The 15,374-nt window shown below is 42.0% G+C and overlaps 1 protein-coding gene across 1 annotated transcript in view; it reads right to left on the bottom strand.

Moving 5' to 3' along the window:
• Positions 1 to 15,374, bottom strand: part of LOC307256128 (teneurin-3) — a 126,509-nt gene that overhangs the window by 26,572 nt on the left and 84,563 nt on the right. The window contains exons 11-16 of the mRNA XM_080035008.1: positions 12,592 to 12,738; positions 11,295 to 11,505; positions 6,465 to 6,584; positions 3,782 to 4,043; positions 2,595 to 2,862; positions 1,405 to 1,548 (exon numbers count right to left, since the gene is read on the bottom strand). Of these exons, the coding sequence (XP_079891134.1) occupies positions 1,405 to 1,548; positions 2,595 to 2,862; positions 3,782 to 4,043; positions 6,465 to 6,584; positions 11,295 to 11,505; positions 12,592 to 12,738 (1,152 nt within the window). The remainder of the gene's footprint in view (positions 1 to 1,404; positions 1,549 to 2,594; positions 2,863 to 3,781; positions 4,044 to 6,464; positions 6,585 to 11,294; positions 11,506 to 12,591; positions 12,739 to 15,374) is intronic.

Raw genomic sequence — 15,374 nt, 5'->3', positions numbered from 1 at the left:
TCTACATACAAACATATGTAGAATGAACTTCCCAGAATGATCCACAAGTTACAAACACATCTGCCTAAACCTTTTATGTGACTGTATAGAAACCTCAACACTGAGAAAAGATAGATTGAGAACAACTGGTCCACATTTACACATTATATTGGCTGTGACAGCTGTATGTTTCCTTTCGGGCATAATAGAAATAAAGATGAATCAGAAGAAAAAAATCAATCATAACCATGCTAGGCTCCTCAGCCGCGATGCTATCGCTCGAGGAAACAAAACAAAGTCTCCAGACTGTGGCTCAAAAACACAAGAATCTGGCTGAAACAGGGAAAACCATTAGTAAAGGTATAATTACTTGCCTCTCAGAAGCAGTTGTATTTTACGCGAGCATCTAGCATAATCAGTTAAAGCGATGAAATCCTATATTTGTTTTTCTTTGCCATTTTGAAGTCCGATTTGGTGTTATCTATTTGTCCATCCATCTGTACAACCAGGACTGTGCAGCTGTAAGGGCATTTGGAGTTCTACAAATAAAAGAGTACATTTGATAAGGAAACAACTAAATCCATTACCAAAGAGCTAAGCCACTCACAAACTCCAATCTGACAGTGAAAGACTAAGGACTCTGCAGAAGGCTAGGAATGTAACCTTGACTATTTCCGAGATGAAAGGACCACAAATTGTGTTGGACAACTAGAACAACGATTGTGAGCAGCAGTGGGTTTAATGTCAAAACACTGGCCTGGCAAAACTGACAATGCACACTACCCTGAGGCCTACTTTTGATGATTGCAGTCATAATACTGCCTGCCTCGCACAGTTGTAACATAGCACTAAATTCTCTTACTATGGAGTTATGGAGTGTGTGGATGTCTTGGTACTGTAACCCGGCAACCATTCAATCCCATATGTGTATTTTATAGTTTCATAATACATGGTCCACTTTGTCATGTCACTGCACCGTCACGACAAAGACAAACTCATGTCCATTTATTGTACTTGGGCGATTAACGGCATTCTGATTGATGACAGAGCAAGAAATTCATTTAGTTTATGGAATTCATTCGAGGAATTAAACATGACGCCTGTTCATCAAAAGCGCGAGCCATGGTGAGCAGCTGAAGGCCCTCTTCTTCCTAAAATAGCTGAGTGGTGTGGAAAATTAGCGAAGGCCTGCACCCCGGTGACTAAGTCACTGATTTATTCCATCATTACTGTGAATGATCGGCCCTTCAAAACTCTCCTCTATTATCTGCAGATGGGATGACGAACCATATTTCATTTTGATTCAAGTATTTATTGCGGTGACTCAGGGTAGAGAGACCACCTGCCTGTAACCCCAGGAGGCCACCCTCCCCCCCCCCCCACCTCACGTGCACACACCGTATACTGTATATGAGCATTTCTTACCGTTCTGAATGTCCAATATGTGGTGTTTGTCTAACATCCAGCCTCCCATGTTGGATGCATCCAGTTCATAGCCTTGCAGCACCGCCGTCCTCTTCTCCCAGAGCACCACATCAAGGCAGGACTCGTATTCATATCCCACTGACACTGAAAGTAATGATGGCAGATACCTATGGTGAGCAAAGGTTTCAACCTGCATACCTGACACTTAAGAGTGGCAATGAGGCTTGTAGCCTATCAGACGCTGAACACACGTTGTGACCGTTTTCTGAATTTGCGAGTACCGCTCTCTCTTTGACTGTCATTGTACTCCAGCTGGGATGATTTCAGAAGACCTGTGGGGTTTCTGTGTCTTTCGCCTGCACACTTTATATGTTATGCTCTCTCCTCTCGATTGTGTTTTATCTACGTGTAAATGCAAATAAACCACGGCTGTGCGGAATATAGTGTTTAAAGTGGCATGAATTATTTAAAAAATAAAGGCACAGGTAGAGCACATTATTGTAAATATCATAAACGCTTTGATATGGTCGCAGCCATAAGGCATAAGTGAACCCCATTGATAGTCAGGGCTGTGAGGTTTTCTATGAGCTGGAGGGTTCTAACATTCATCCTTCTTAACAAAATCCCTCACACTTTGAGGAGTGTTTCTGCAAAACATTACGATGTGAGCGCTAATGCATTTAGTAACAGACACCATGAACATATAGTTAGTGCACCCCAATGCAGTATATTGCACAAGGTTTTATTTTAATAAAGATGAAGATGGTTCTTTTATGATCTGGTAAAAGATTCTGCTATAATTTTTCATTACTTTTTAATGTGACTATTGACTGCTTTTTTTTCAGGCCACTGCTTCATAGGCAACATTTTAGTCAGCGCACTACTGCTGATATATCATACATGCAAAACAAAGAAGTCAGCAAAAGAGAAGCGGCCTTCAGAAGAAATGCAGCAGTGGGGGATTTCTGGATTTCACACCACCTGCTATATCTGTATTGCAAATGGTAACAAATGCCTCTTCCCAGGCTATATAATCCTCAATTTAAGAAAAAAAAAATCAATCTTCAAAAGTTCAACCAAGGTTCATATCGCCTGAAAGTAGCACGACGAGCATCCGAGCAGTGAACCCATACGCCTTTGCATTACATCTTCATAGGGGCAGCAGCTTCACAGAGGGTTTACTAACTCACCCACAGCTTCTGCCAGGCCAAAGACCTTCTGATTGTAGGCGTCTGTTTTATCCCAGATGAAGGTGTAGGAGAGGTCGGGGAAGGCGGGGAAAGACTTCTGGAACTGACGGCCTTTGACGGCAACCATGAGATGCACCTTCATCAGGCCGAAGGGGAGCCGGTCCTGGGTCAGCAGCACCTTGAGGATGGGCTTGTAGCCAGCTGCTCTGGAGCTCAGGTAGACCAGGTCGAGGTCACTCCCTGGTATGGCCACTTGCTCATGAAGAACCTATTTTAATTAGCCAAGTCAGACTGGTGCCAAGTACACAGTGTGGGGTATATAGACTTGAGTACTGTAACAGGAGCCGGTATTTGAAGTAAAGATGAACACGTATTAGAGTATAACAAGTTTAAAGCAGTTCAACCAGGTATGAGAAATGTTATGTGTTGGCCAGGCTTTTTCCTAGACATACAGGTTAATCATGTCATATTCGGTGCAGCACAGTCAAACATGGATGTGCTCTGATTTCATCCGAATGTATTCATTATTTGAGTCTATGAAAAACAACATATTTTTACTTGATCGTAGTAACTCCAATATCTGACATTAACTTTTTTTGAGTCCAGTTCTATTATTGAGTCCCAGCTCTTGACCAGGTTTTTACCTGACTATAAAAAAAACAATACCACTATGCTCAGGCAGCAGCGCCAAATTCAGATTCATTTTCACTCTAATCTAACAAAAAGGGGAAAAAAAGAGTTTCAACAGCCAAAGGTGAAAACCCAGATTTTGGATTTAGGGATGTTCAACTCCGATTTTAAGCCAAAATGGATACAAACCAAACCCGGAGGCATGTTACGTCCATGCGATATGCTCGAATAATTTATCAGTATTACTGCTAGGCAATTCATGGCTTAGTATTTGGGGGAGACGCCTCATTCAATTCAATCAAAGCCCAAAGGCAAACTGGAAAACAAATCTGACTGTGTTTTAAAATGAGCGAGCAGAGACATGGTAAAAGGAAGATAACAGCAATATTGTTACTGTGTATTTGCAATTGCCACTGCTTGTAAAATGTTGACATCAAACCTGGGTTGAAATGATTAATGTCATTCAAAAATGATCAGATAGGAGCACCGGGTTTTGGAATTGACCATAACAGTGTTGTGTATTGCTAATCTAATTTGCGTGACAGCAGTTGACTGACCTGGGTCTCGGGTATAATGGGACTGTCCTCTGGGGAGGTCTTGTACAGAGTGGAGAGGGGCGTGGCCAGGATGAGTGGGTGTGGCCGGATCAGACCAGTCAGGTAACAGCTGGGGATGTCGTTCTCTTCTCGCTTCATCACCACCGTGTCCATCACATGGAAGACATTCCAGGGCAGCCACACTGTGCGGTGCAGCGTGGGGAACGGGGCACGCTCGTAGCTAAGCGTCAAAGAAGCACCCCCATTGGCCAAGAGGTCAAACCTTAAAAGATATATATATACTGTATCATGACATCACGAAAAACAAACACAGTTTGGGTAATCTGTTTTATAACAATAAATAGTAGTATTTAATACTATCAGCAGAGACTTCTAGTTTATAATAACTTGGGTTTTAATTTCATACTTTTGGCAATTTTTGTTGTTGTTGTAATGATATCATTGTGCTCACAAAGGTAATAGCTTTAAGATTTATATTCAGAGCTAATGTGTTTATTTGTCCTGAAGAACTCATCAGAAAAAGTAAAAAGTGAAGTTTCAAATAATGAGCCGTGAAAGATGAAATGTCTCCCACCTAAATCATATAAAAAGCTGTGTATTTAAATATACATTTATAAACATGTAACATCAGTAATGAATGTCACTCCCCAGGGTGAGAGGAAAATACTGTATAAGCATACTGCATGATAAAAGGAAAGACAAAACCCCGCGACCAAAACGGGAAACAGTGGGGGGGACGCGAGGGGAAAACAAAAATCCAGGGGTGTCCATGCTAAATGGTCCCAATTAAATATACTTCTTGTGACCTGCTGTCAAAACAAAACAATTGAAATCATCACATGGATGTCCGATACGTGATAATGTAAATGCAAAACCTTTGTAAGCATAGTAGGGAGGACTGTGTGGGCCTGTTGGCTTCCATTCTCTACTGCACACATCAATTGAGCTCTATTGTATATCGTTATCCATTATGTTTAAGTTATGCAAACACACAACGACTAAAAATAAAGATTAGGTCAAAGTTGAACCTGTAAAGGATGTGGGGGCGTTTGATTCCTCTCTTCTCCTGTCACTTCTCGTGTTGGCTGCCTCATCTGAGAGATCTCGTTAGCCATGTTACAATATTGTTATTGATGCGTATGATGGCCAGGAATGTGTAAATAAGCATCGGTTTAGAGTGAACTGGAAGTTCTCTTGAAGTACAAAGTAGCAGAGTACAAAGTACATTTTATTTCAGGACTAAGCCTGATGATGCTCTTTCAATGGAAGAGAGAACTTTCCCTTATAAAGTGTATTCCCTCTGTGCTGCCTCCATATAATATTATCATTCACTGAATCTAATTTATGACTTCTGTTTAACCAGGCATGGTGTAAGATGACACTTTACGGTGGATTTTGGCTTGGAGTCTTGAGTCCTGAGTTTTCTCTAGTGAACTGCTTTTAATTAGTACGACATTACTCAGGGAAAAGTTACTGGTTTGGAAATGAAGGGCGAGTCTTTGAAGTGCTGCTCTATATATTCGGCGAGCTCCGCTACCCAGGGGGTTAAGCATCTGCGTGGTGACATTGCATGCATTCACGTGCACAAAGACACACACACACACACACACACTCACTCACAGACTCCAATGCTAGTGCACCCTCTCAGGCACGCGCCCACACCCCTAATGACACTCTCAAACACAGACACACAGACACACCCACACACTCAATAGCCAAGCTGTGCAGCTGACCTAAAACAGCTTCCGTCTCAAGCTCTCTCCACTTTGGGCAGTGGGGAGCTCACAGCTGCAAGAGGCCAGGCTTTGATGCTGCCCCCCCCCCCCTTCTTAACACACTGAGCAGATCTGTTGGCTAACCAAGTGTGATTATCCCCAAACCATTTATCACGCTCCTTGTCAGAGGGGTTACAGGGCGGAATATCTGAAGAAATCAGCTAATCCGCAGCTATCTGGGGGACCCAAATAATTGTGCCTCATAACAACAGCTGTACAATTCTCTGCCACTCATAAGCCTTTTATTCTACACTGGCAATACATAAACACAGCCGCTGTCTGTCTGCTGAATATGAATGACTGGTTCACTATCTCAGATGTCGAGCATCTGCAAAAGTAAAGCTCCAGCCTGAGGTGAACCACTCCTGTAAAATATGTGACATACGTCGGTGCTGTATGTGTTTGCACTCCCATTATTAAGGGCCCGTCTGCGGTAACAGCAGGAGAAGGTCAGACAGTAATCCCATGTTTTACTACACCGCGGGCAGATTGATTCTACCCTTGCTGATTCAATGCATTTTAAACAGCTTGGTTCAAAATGGCCTCCACCACTGTGTGACATTTGCATGAGGAATTGTTCTAGGGCACAATGTGCCGCTGTCTCAATTTGTTTTGAGCGCTCTTTGGATCACTGCCAGGACGACTCTCCCCACAGTTGGGCCTCTTTTTCTGTATTTTCTACAGCTTTTTCTCCCATACTGGTCTGGGAACAGAAGTCCTTGCCAAAAATAGATGGTTGAAAAGGCAAAAGGTTGAATCTAAAGGGCTGAGGGGCTTATGACCAGAGAGCGCTTGTTGTTTATTTGGACATGTAAATCAGTTGTTGACAAATGCAAATGGTTTGCTGTGTGTCCCCCTGCATGCTGCACCTACTGATGCGTGTGTGTGCACTAGAGAGGCTCCCTTACATGCCATCCTGCCGCGTGATGGTGAAGCCATACTCCGAGTAGTGCAGAAAAGACACGTTGACTCCAATCAGTGGTGTGCCGTCTCCCGTGAGGACCTGACCCCGGATGACTGACGCCAGGCTGTGTGGGCAAACAGAAAGACAGAAAGGGCTGCGTTAACAAACAGTGTCGGCCGGCGGCATCATACAAGACAACTGTCATCCCTTTGACATGGAGAACCAGCAGGGATGTATGTGTGATTTCATGACTGTTAGCAACACACAAACACACACACACACACACACACACACACACACACACACACACACACACACACACACACAGTCAGTGGTTGTTATTCATAGAAACAAATATGACAGTAAAAGGCACCTCTCTGTCTCTGTTTACCCCTTTAAAATGCCCAGAATCCAGTGGGATGAGGTTTTCCAGACATAAAGAACTGTTTTGCGACATCTTGCACATGTATTGCAGCATTTATATTCCATAAGGAGACAGAAATGCATGAGTTTCTCCCAACACTTAAGCCCTATTTATATTAAAAGCACCATTAGTAAGAGACGTTCGAAGATACAACACATTAAGCTGTGTATAACTCTGGGAAATTTCTATTTGAGAGGCCAGAGCAGCACGCAAAAAAAAAGAGTGGGTTATCAAAGCTATAAGAGTGGAGGAAGCACAGCACATAATCTAGGGAGCAGGATTCACACTTAAATTATTAAGACATACCAACCTAGTTTATGTAAAATAGAGACAGTTGGCATATCAGACGAGATTCCCGAGTGGAATATTCAAAGTTTTTGTTATCGCTGTGACCTTACCCAGTTAAGAATTTCCTCTTAAATTGTATATTCAAAAGGGTGTGATGATCCGAGCGTGATTATCCTCGAGAAAGCACTATTCAAAAAAGAGAGCTTATTGTCAGTGTCATAGCGTCGTCCTCTGCTCGCTAGCGTTGATAACTGTATGTGGTGACACTTGTGATGAAAGACAATATATCAACAAGACTTGTGTTAGAACAAGCTCCTCCACTCGGTTACAGATACCCTCTTGTTTCGAGAAGCTTGGCAAAGCTCGAAGGCTGACATGTCAAGAGGCACTCGATGAGGGATTCAGAACAACAACAAAATTCAGTGCTAGAGGCAAACTGTCAAAAAAAGAAAAGTTATTTGAAAAAAAAAATTGTTTCAATACAGAAGAAATTGCCACCGCACTTTTAGAAAAGGTGAAGTCGTAAATGTTCAACAGTGAAAAGTAGGTATTTTATGGAGGCATAAAAACATGCCCCCCCCCCCCCCTGAATGTAGCACAGGTTGTCTGAACAAAGGCTCTCTTATCCATCAGTATTTTTTTTTTTACCTGCATTCACAACTGGCGGCCTTATATAAACCCAGCATCTCCTGCTGCTGGCCTAAGAGCAGTGCCACTGGAGCAGGTGTGGGCGTTAAATGCTTCACTTAAGAGCACCTCTGTGGTAGTTATAGTCTGGGCATGGGAGAGAGCATTACTCATTCACTTCACTCACACCCGGATTTTTCCCCCTGCTGGCAAATGGATTCGCTTCTGGTCAAAAGGGCCAGCATCTCCTCACTCCTCTGGTTTTTGCACCTTAAAACTGTATTTTTCTTAAGCATTTTTTTTTTGCTCCATAAATCACAGATGTGGGAAGAGGGTTCATACATGATTAAAGCCTCCGATTTCCTCTGCCATTATTCTGCTGGGCCTTCAGCTTAAAAAAAAAACGCTTCCCGTCCGGATATTCCTATTAAGTGTGAAGTCATTTGTAAAGTCGGCTTCCTTTTGTTTGAAGGTGAGAAGGTGAGACATTATGGTATTTCTCAGCTATTTAATCATCCCCTTTACTTCTCAACCATAGAGAGACAGTTTAAATTGTTCTCTCTGCATTTGTGATCGGTGGGCAAAAAAAGAAATGAAAAAAAAGAGTCTCATTTGGCCACTTTATCCGCGGGTCATTACATATATGAGGCAAGGATGATCCACAGCTTTAGCCGCTGTTATATCTGCGCTTGCTTCACGCCTGGTACTACTACCATCTCCCCCCCATTCTTTATTTACCGACGCGGGAAACAAGGCCACTTAAAGAGCCCCGGCGAAGGTTCACTCTTTCTGTCCCTGTGTCTCCATTAATCTTCTGGAGAGTTGGAAGAAGGCTTATGCTGTGAGAGCCGTCGAAACCCCCAAAACAAATGCCAAAGTCGTACCACCACCTGCTGAACACCTCCTAAGAAATGAATCATATAATTCATGCGTTCTTATCTGTCATTTTCTGAGACTGGTTGTAGTAATAAAATTAAAAAAACACACCATCTGAAAACCCAATGGGAGACTTGTAAAGGGGGCATGCGATACAGCTCGGGGGGACTGAACCGCAACACATGTTTTATTCTCCCAGCTTCTACCAGGGACAAGTTTACTGCCAAAGTTTCTGAAACCTGAGCGCGCTGAAATGGTGTATTCTTGGCTTACACAAAGGATTCTTAAAAAGAATAGAAGGATAGGTCTACGACCTCTAACCGTTTCCCCCCCATCTCTGTACCGTTCAGACATCAGACACTCCCCAACCGCTGCTGTTGGAAGTCTTGATGCCGTTTCTGGCATTATTCCAGCGTTTCAGAGACTTTTATATAATGTATACGCTGCAAAAGGCTGCACCGCTAAATTATTCACGCTATAACCTCAAATAAAAACGTTTGAAAGAGAAATATGGGTCTGTCTGCAAACAAAACTTTGCCACTACTAAATTGTACTTCATCTAAAAAAAACCTTTTGTGTATTCACCATTTGTGCTGATCAGATAAGTACAAAAAAAGGGTAATACAGTAACATTGTGTCTGGTTCATTACTGTGCATGTTTAGCAGATCCTCACAAATGCACCGTGATGTCTCCCAGTCTATAAAAACTAACTTCTACATGGAGATAAAAAAAGGCAAATGAGTATTTTGAGCAGGAAAGCTAATGCCACCGCCAGACATGAAGTCGACAGTAAGCTGAAAACAATGAGGATCAGGATTACTGAGAACCCGGCTGGGGGGAGGGGGGGTGGGGAGGTTTGCCTCATTCTATATTTTCAGTAAAGCATGCTATTTACATAAGGATTACTTTAAACTATTGGAGGAAATATTCCCAAAGCCTTCTGCACACAGTTGGCAATCATTTTCCTCTCCATCAGTCACAAAACAAACTCTACCCAGTGATTCTGAACAGATGTGGTAGCGTGCTGAGGTTTTTCCCTAAAAAAAATGTCTCCTCCGTTTGCACGCTGATCAAGACGAGTAATCTATTCATGATGTACCTCAATCTCTTCCTTTACATCAAACTTTTTTTGAATCAATGTCTTTACCTTCAATAAAGCAAACATTAAAAAAGGCCCCAACACCAGAACGTAACTGGTTTCATTCATGTCTATCAAAGCCTACATTTCTTTAAAATAGTTCAAAAAAATAAATCTGCTAATTGGCACTAAACCAAAACTACAGTAGTTTTAGCAAGTATTAAATCATTAACCAGAGTATTGAACACATGTAAATGTTCCGTCCATCAGCATATTTTACCCAAACCAACACTTTCAACCTGCTGCTGGCATTTGAGGAAATATCAGAAGATCTCTCAAGTCAGCAAGATTCATACTGCAACGTTTCATAGCATTCCATGTAATAGTTAGTTCAGTCAGGGCACTACACTACTGACACTACTAAAACACTTTACAATAGTCTAAAATCTAACACACCAGATGGCAGGTTGTATATAAGGAGCCCATTTCCAAAGTGGAACATGTATCAAATGTGCATTATCATAGAGAGCTTAGATGTACTTATACAGAATAAATGTCTGACACAGTAATAACAAAAATAATAAAACACATTTGCCCTTTGATGTTATAGTGCAGAATACCATTAACTTGTGGCTTTGCAGACGGGGCCGGTTTAATGTGAGTTTCTATTTCAAAAACATTTTCTAAAAGAAGAAAAAAATCAAAGAGGAGTCTTTTTAAGTGTGTCGGTCTTAGATATTCAAGTCAAATAAACTGTTTGATGGGCAGCCCGACGATGATCAAAAAATATATATACATTAATGTGCAATGAAAATGGTCTCTTCAGTGAAAGTTTTTGCCCGGGCTTTTCCTTTTTCAATTTGGGGAAAACCACATGGCCCTGTTATCTTGGGAGTAAGTAAACCTAATCCTTATGTTTTCACTTGTAAGAGCTTTTTATAGCAGGGGAACAAGCCATGCTCTTGAAATAATCGTTTGTGGCAGCCAGGGACACCACTGTAAACACACACTCGTCACTGTGACTTCAAACTAAGACTAAGAGATGTGGGAGTCTTTGACGTTTTGGAGAGTCATGCACAAACACAGGTGTCTCTTCCAACTGGTTAATGGCTCTGCAAACAGCTAACGTGATCCAAATGATTAAATGGCTGTCATGAAATTCCTTAAAGCACTATATGCCGTTTCAGGGGAGGGAGCCTGCAGTTAGTTTTCAGAGCCTGCAGTTAGTTTACTACTACTTAAATTTGTAGTATTGAATAATGATATCATCATAAATCATAATAACTTAATTATTTTGAGGCACTTGGAACCAAATGTAAGACTAGACTATGTTTGTAAACACAACTGTGAGCCCTTGCTTCTGTAAACAACAACAGTGAAAACAGTAACTTTTCAGGAAGCTTTTCAAACTTCAAACAGTGTTCCAGGGATCACATTTTCCTCTCAGTTTGTATATTCAGTTATGAGAGTATCCCTTAGAAAATGTTTCACTTCTCTGACAGACCCAAAAGTTACATAGTGTACCTTTAAGGAGCTTTACCTGCTGTTGAAGGGGTTATCCCAGGGTATCACGTGGCTGCCACTAGGGCCGACCAAGAAACTGACTCGGTCGTAGAAGCCCTTGGATGTGGGCTGTGTGGCTGAACCCTGGCTGGCGATGGAAGCCGGGTCAGGGGAGCCGCGACAGTAGGGCTGACCCTGGCAAGAGATCTGAGTACAGCAGTCTGGGTCCATGCAGTCCACAAGCCCGTCTGAGGAAAACAAAAACATAGGAGGGACAGTGAGTGAGACATTGACCTGGATTCTTTAAGAAAACATTTGAGCATCATCACCATTACACTGTTGAGCTCTAGTGATGCACATGTGACTTGTAAGTTCATTAAAGCTATAGTGCCTAACTTTTGTTACACACTATAGCTATAAGAATTCCCCCCCATTGGGAATTCTGAGTAATTACAACATTGTCGGCACATTTACATGAGGTAAACCTTCGGTGATCGTTCATGGATTTTATACCTTCTGCGGTACGTTTTTTCATAGCAGTAGAATCAACAACTGAAATATTTTTTGTGAACTTCTTTTATATTTTTCAGAGCTCCTGTGCCAGTATCAGGGGGAGACACCAGTGTGTTAACGCTGCTATACTGAAAGATGCAGAGTTTTGTGGAGCTGATAGGCTTAATCAACTTTGTGTCCACTCATTTGGCAATGGCTTGAATGTGACTGTCATTCATTTATATTAAGGGGGGTGTGGCCTCTACCCTTATGATGTCATACTAGGACAGACATCTGACTGGTGTTTTTGAACGCATATTTTTAGAACAGGCGGAGAAGGAAAAGAAGAGAGAGGGTTGCTGTTTTTCTCATATGTGGGAGTCTCTAGTCACACCGGGGGCCATTTTAATGTTAAAATAAAACATGAAAAAGTGCATTTTGCATACAAGGTGACCTTAAAGCGACAGCAGAGATCCTGAGCTAACATGACAGAATGAACTACTTCAAAGTATGTCACCTAGTGTATTATGAACTCTAAAAGTTCTGACTCTGTTGATCAGGCTTGAGGAGCCTTTTATTAACAAAATCCACCTCCAGACTGCTAATACATAGTCTTGACTGCTCTTTATAATTCATCTTCTGCATATTTTAGCGCATGCTGATTAGCATATTCTGTCCAACAATGTTTTATGTATGATTGATTTGTTTTGTTTTTTGCACTGTCACCGAGGCGCCACATCAAAGCAAATGATCTGTCTCGCACAATGAGAGACGCACATACGGTATACACATTTCCTGCAGCTAAGGGGCTATTTGTACAAGGCGTTTACTTGACGTCCTACCTCCCTCGTTATCCTTGCCATCGGAGCAGAGCGTTTCGGTGGCCACGTCACACCCGAGCCCTCTCCATCCTGACTGGCAGATGCAGTGCCAGACGTTTTGATCGAGAACGCACCTCCCGTTGTTGTTGCACAGCCCGGGGCAGCCGTCTGTCAACACATCATGTACGTGTCAAAACCGCAGAGCAAGTAGGGAACATGGGAAATGTAGGAGGGAAGGGGGGGGGAGGAAGACAAGAGCAACGGGGGCATTTCAGAGTGGACAGGGGACAGTAACATGGTAAAGACAGTATTGAGTGATACATACAGTACAATGCACCTCTGACAGGACTGGGAGTATGGGGGGAAGGGAGGGAAGGAGGGTGTGAGGCCTTGTTGTCGTTTCACATGAGTTTCGGGAGCGTGTGCAGCTCCTCTAAAAAGTGAAATGTGATGGGATAATAAAAGAAGAGGGGGGGAAACCTGCTGAGTTAAAAAAGAGCCAATGAAAGGCAAATGTGAAAGCATGTTGTTGAGTCAAATCCTCATGGCAATTGCGTGGGCAATTTTTTGTTGGTGTTAACATCATAGTTTGAATGATTCTTTTTGAGTTCAACTGACTCGTTGTTCGGATGCGTGGATTCTTATAGTGTGATTTTCAAATCAATGGGCGTCCCTGGGGCCAAATCCAAATTTTATTTATTTTTTTGGTCAGATAGATTAAAAGGTGGAGTCATACATTCCAGAGAACGCTTGTTGTCAAAACACTTTGTCAAAATCAGTAAATTTCTCCTAACGATGTGCTACCTGTCCGTACTGTGTGTGCACTTCAAATAAAATACAGTGTTGTTCATACACTGCCTTGGCTCTGTAAACGGGTATGTGAACAAAGTGTATGTAAACAAAGGGGGCCTACCGTAGCAAGCAAAACGTACATTTACAGAGCCTAGGCTGTGTATTAACACTGGATTTATTTTCAGCGCACACACAGTACAGACAGGTAGCACATTGTGATAACATATTATAACATAGAGGCTGAGAATGGCACGTGTTGGCTTGGAAGTGCATTGCTTTCGCCTGGAAATAAATTAAAATGAGGAATATCGCAGATGTTTTCGAAACACTCATGTGAAGTAACAGCAACATCAAAGGGAAAAGGGAAGTATATACAGTATGAAAATAGGGGGAAGAAGTGTGGTACAAAGGGAGGATCTACAATATATATATTAACAACAGAAAAAAAACAAAAGAAAAACAGAGCAAACTTGCTGCCAGATTGCATTCCGTCTAGTGGAGGGTGAAGACAGGGAGCCGTAACATGACTAAACCACACCAGTTTTTGGGGCGTTTAATCTGGCAGACACAGGGAATTAAGACGAGGAAAGGGGAGCAGGTAGGGACCGTGGAGTCTGGTGTGTGTGTGAGACTGGTTCAGACGAACAGGAGAATGAGGGGACATAGCAGAAACATTATGAATCGACTCGGACATAGAAACAGGTGTATATATACGCCGTGCTAGGGAAGACAGAGAGCAGGGAGGGATTGTTTGTGACAATCTCCCTTAGGGGGGTATAGTGGTTCAAATTACCTTTATATCCTATCTTGACTGCTCCTATTACACAACCGAGGAAAGGAAAACATTTGGAAAAAAAGGAAAATTACTTATCTCTGTGGTGGCAGAGAGCTACGACTGACAAACACATTGACTTATTGTAACTAACAGGGAGCACACAACGTGGAAAAGAGTTGGGGGGCCATTAAACTGATGTCACTCACTGCCAACTTGGTTCAAATGATGTGGAAAAAATAAAGAGAGCTATCGTAGAGCTCGGTAGTGTTTTTCCTGGAAGATTTTTTTTTGGTGTCTTGGCCACGTTTTAGCTCCGGCTCTAAATTTCAATCTTTTGTCTGTGCGTAATTACGTGATTGGGCTGAAAGGCTATTGCTAACCGAAGTGGCAGGATATGACTGGAAAGCTGCCATTCTTTTCTTTTTAATACAGATTTCACTTTATTGTTTTATTTTTTTTAAAGGTGTTCAAGCTGGATCATAAAAAAAACATCTTGCAAAGTGAAAAGTTTTTTTTTCTTCATTTTCTTTACCTGATACTCTGGAATCCAGGGCTATACATGTAAGCCGAGAGGGAGTTGGAGAGAGACAGATTGGATGGCATACAGACATAAAATAGAAAAAGAGAGAACGGATAGAAGTAGGTGTTAGGCATAGAAATGCAAATTGGGAGAACAAGTGGAAATTTGGTTTGAGAGAGTGAGAGAGAGAGAGAGAGAGAGACACAAAAGAGACAGGAACTGCAGAGTTAAAGGAGTGGACTCACAGTCTATAGCTAGAGTCTGGAAGGGAAAAAAATCCAGCTATATGACAAATTTAGACTGTAGGTGTTAAAAGAAGATGTCAAAATTACACATGGTCAAAAATCACCACATTTTTCTGTGGTAGTGATGACTTTGTCCATGGGAAGCAACACACATGAATACAGCATTTTAAATCTTCATAATTAAAACTCTGCTTTGCCTTGTTCAAGCCATGCTTTCTAACACAAGGCAGAGAACACTGTTTCTCCAAATATCCAACTGTTGTTTTCAGAATGTACGAACCAGTTTTATCCGGTCCCCCTTCAAAACGTTTTCCTGTCTTTCTGTCAGGAAGTATGGAGTCTCGTCACCCTTAGTCTAATAAGAGTATCACATCTTGAAGCAGCACACTAAAATTCAAATTTTTTTCTTTCTTTTTCAATTTTGCCATCATCCCCACTCCGGTGACTCCAACGACTCGCGTGAATTTATACC

Source organism: Ammodytes marinus (genome assembly GCF_949987685.1).
Source record: "Ammodytes marinus genome assembly, chromosome: 10".
Classification (NCBI taxonomy): domain Eukaryota; kingdom Metazoa; phylum Chordata; class Actinopteri; order Uranoscopiformes; family Ammodytidae; genus Ammodytes; species Ammodytes marinus.
The sequence above is the reverse complement of the archived record's forward strand: the minus strand, read 5'-3'. Positions and strand labels throughout refer to the sequence as shown.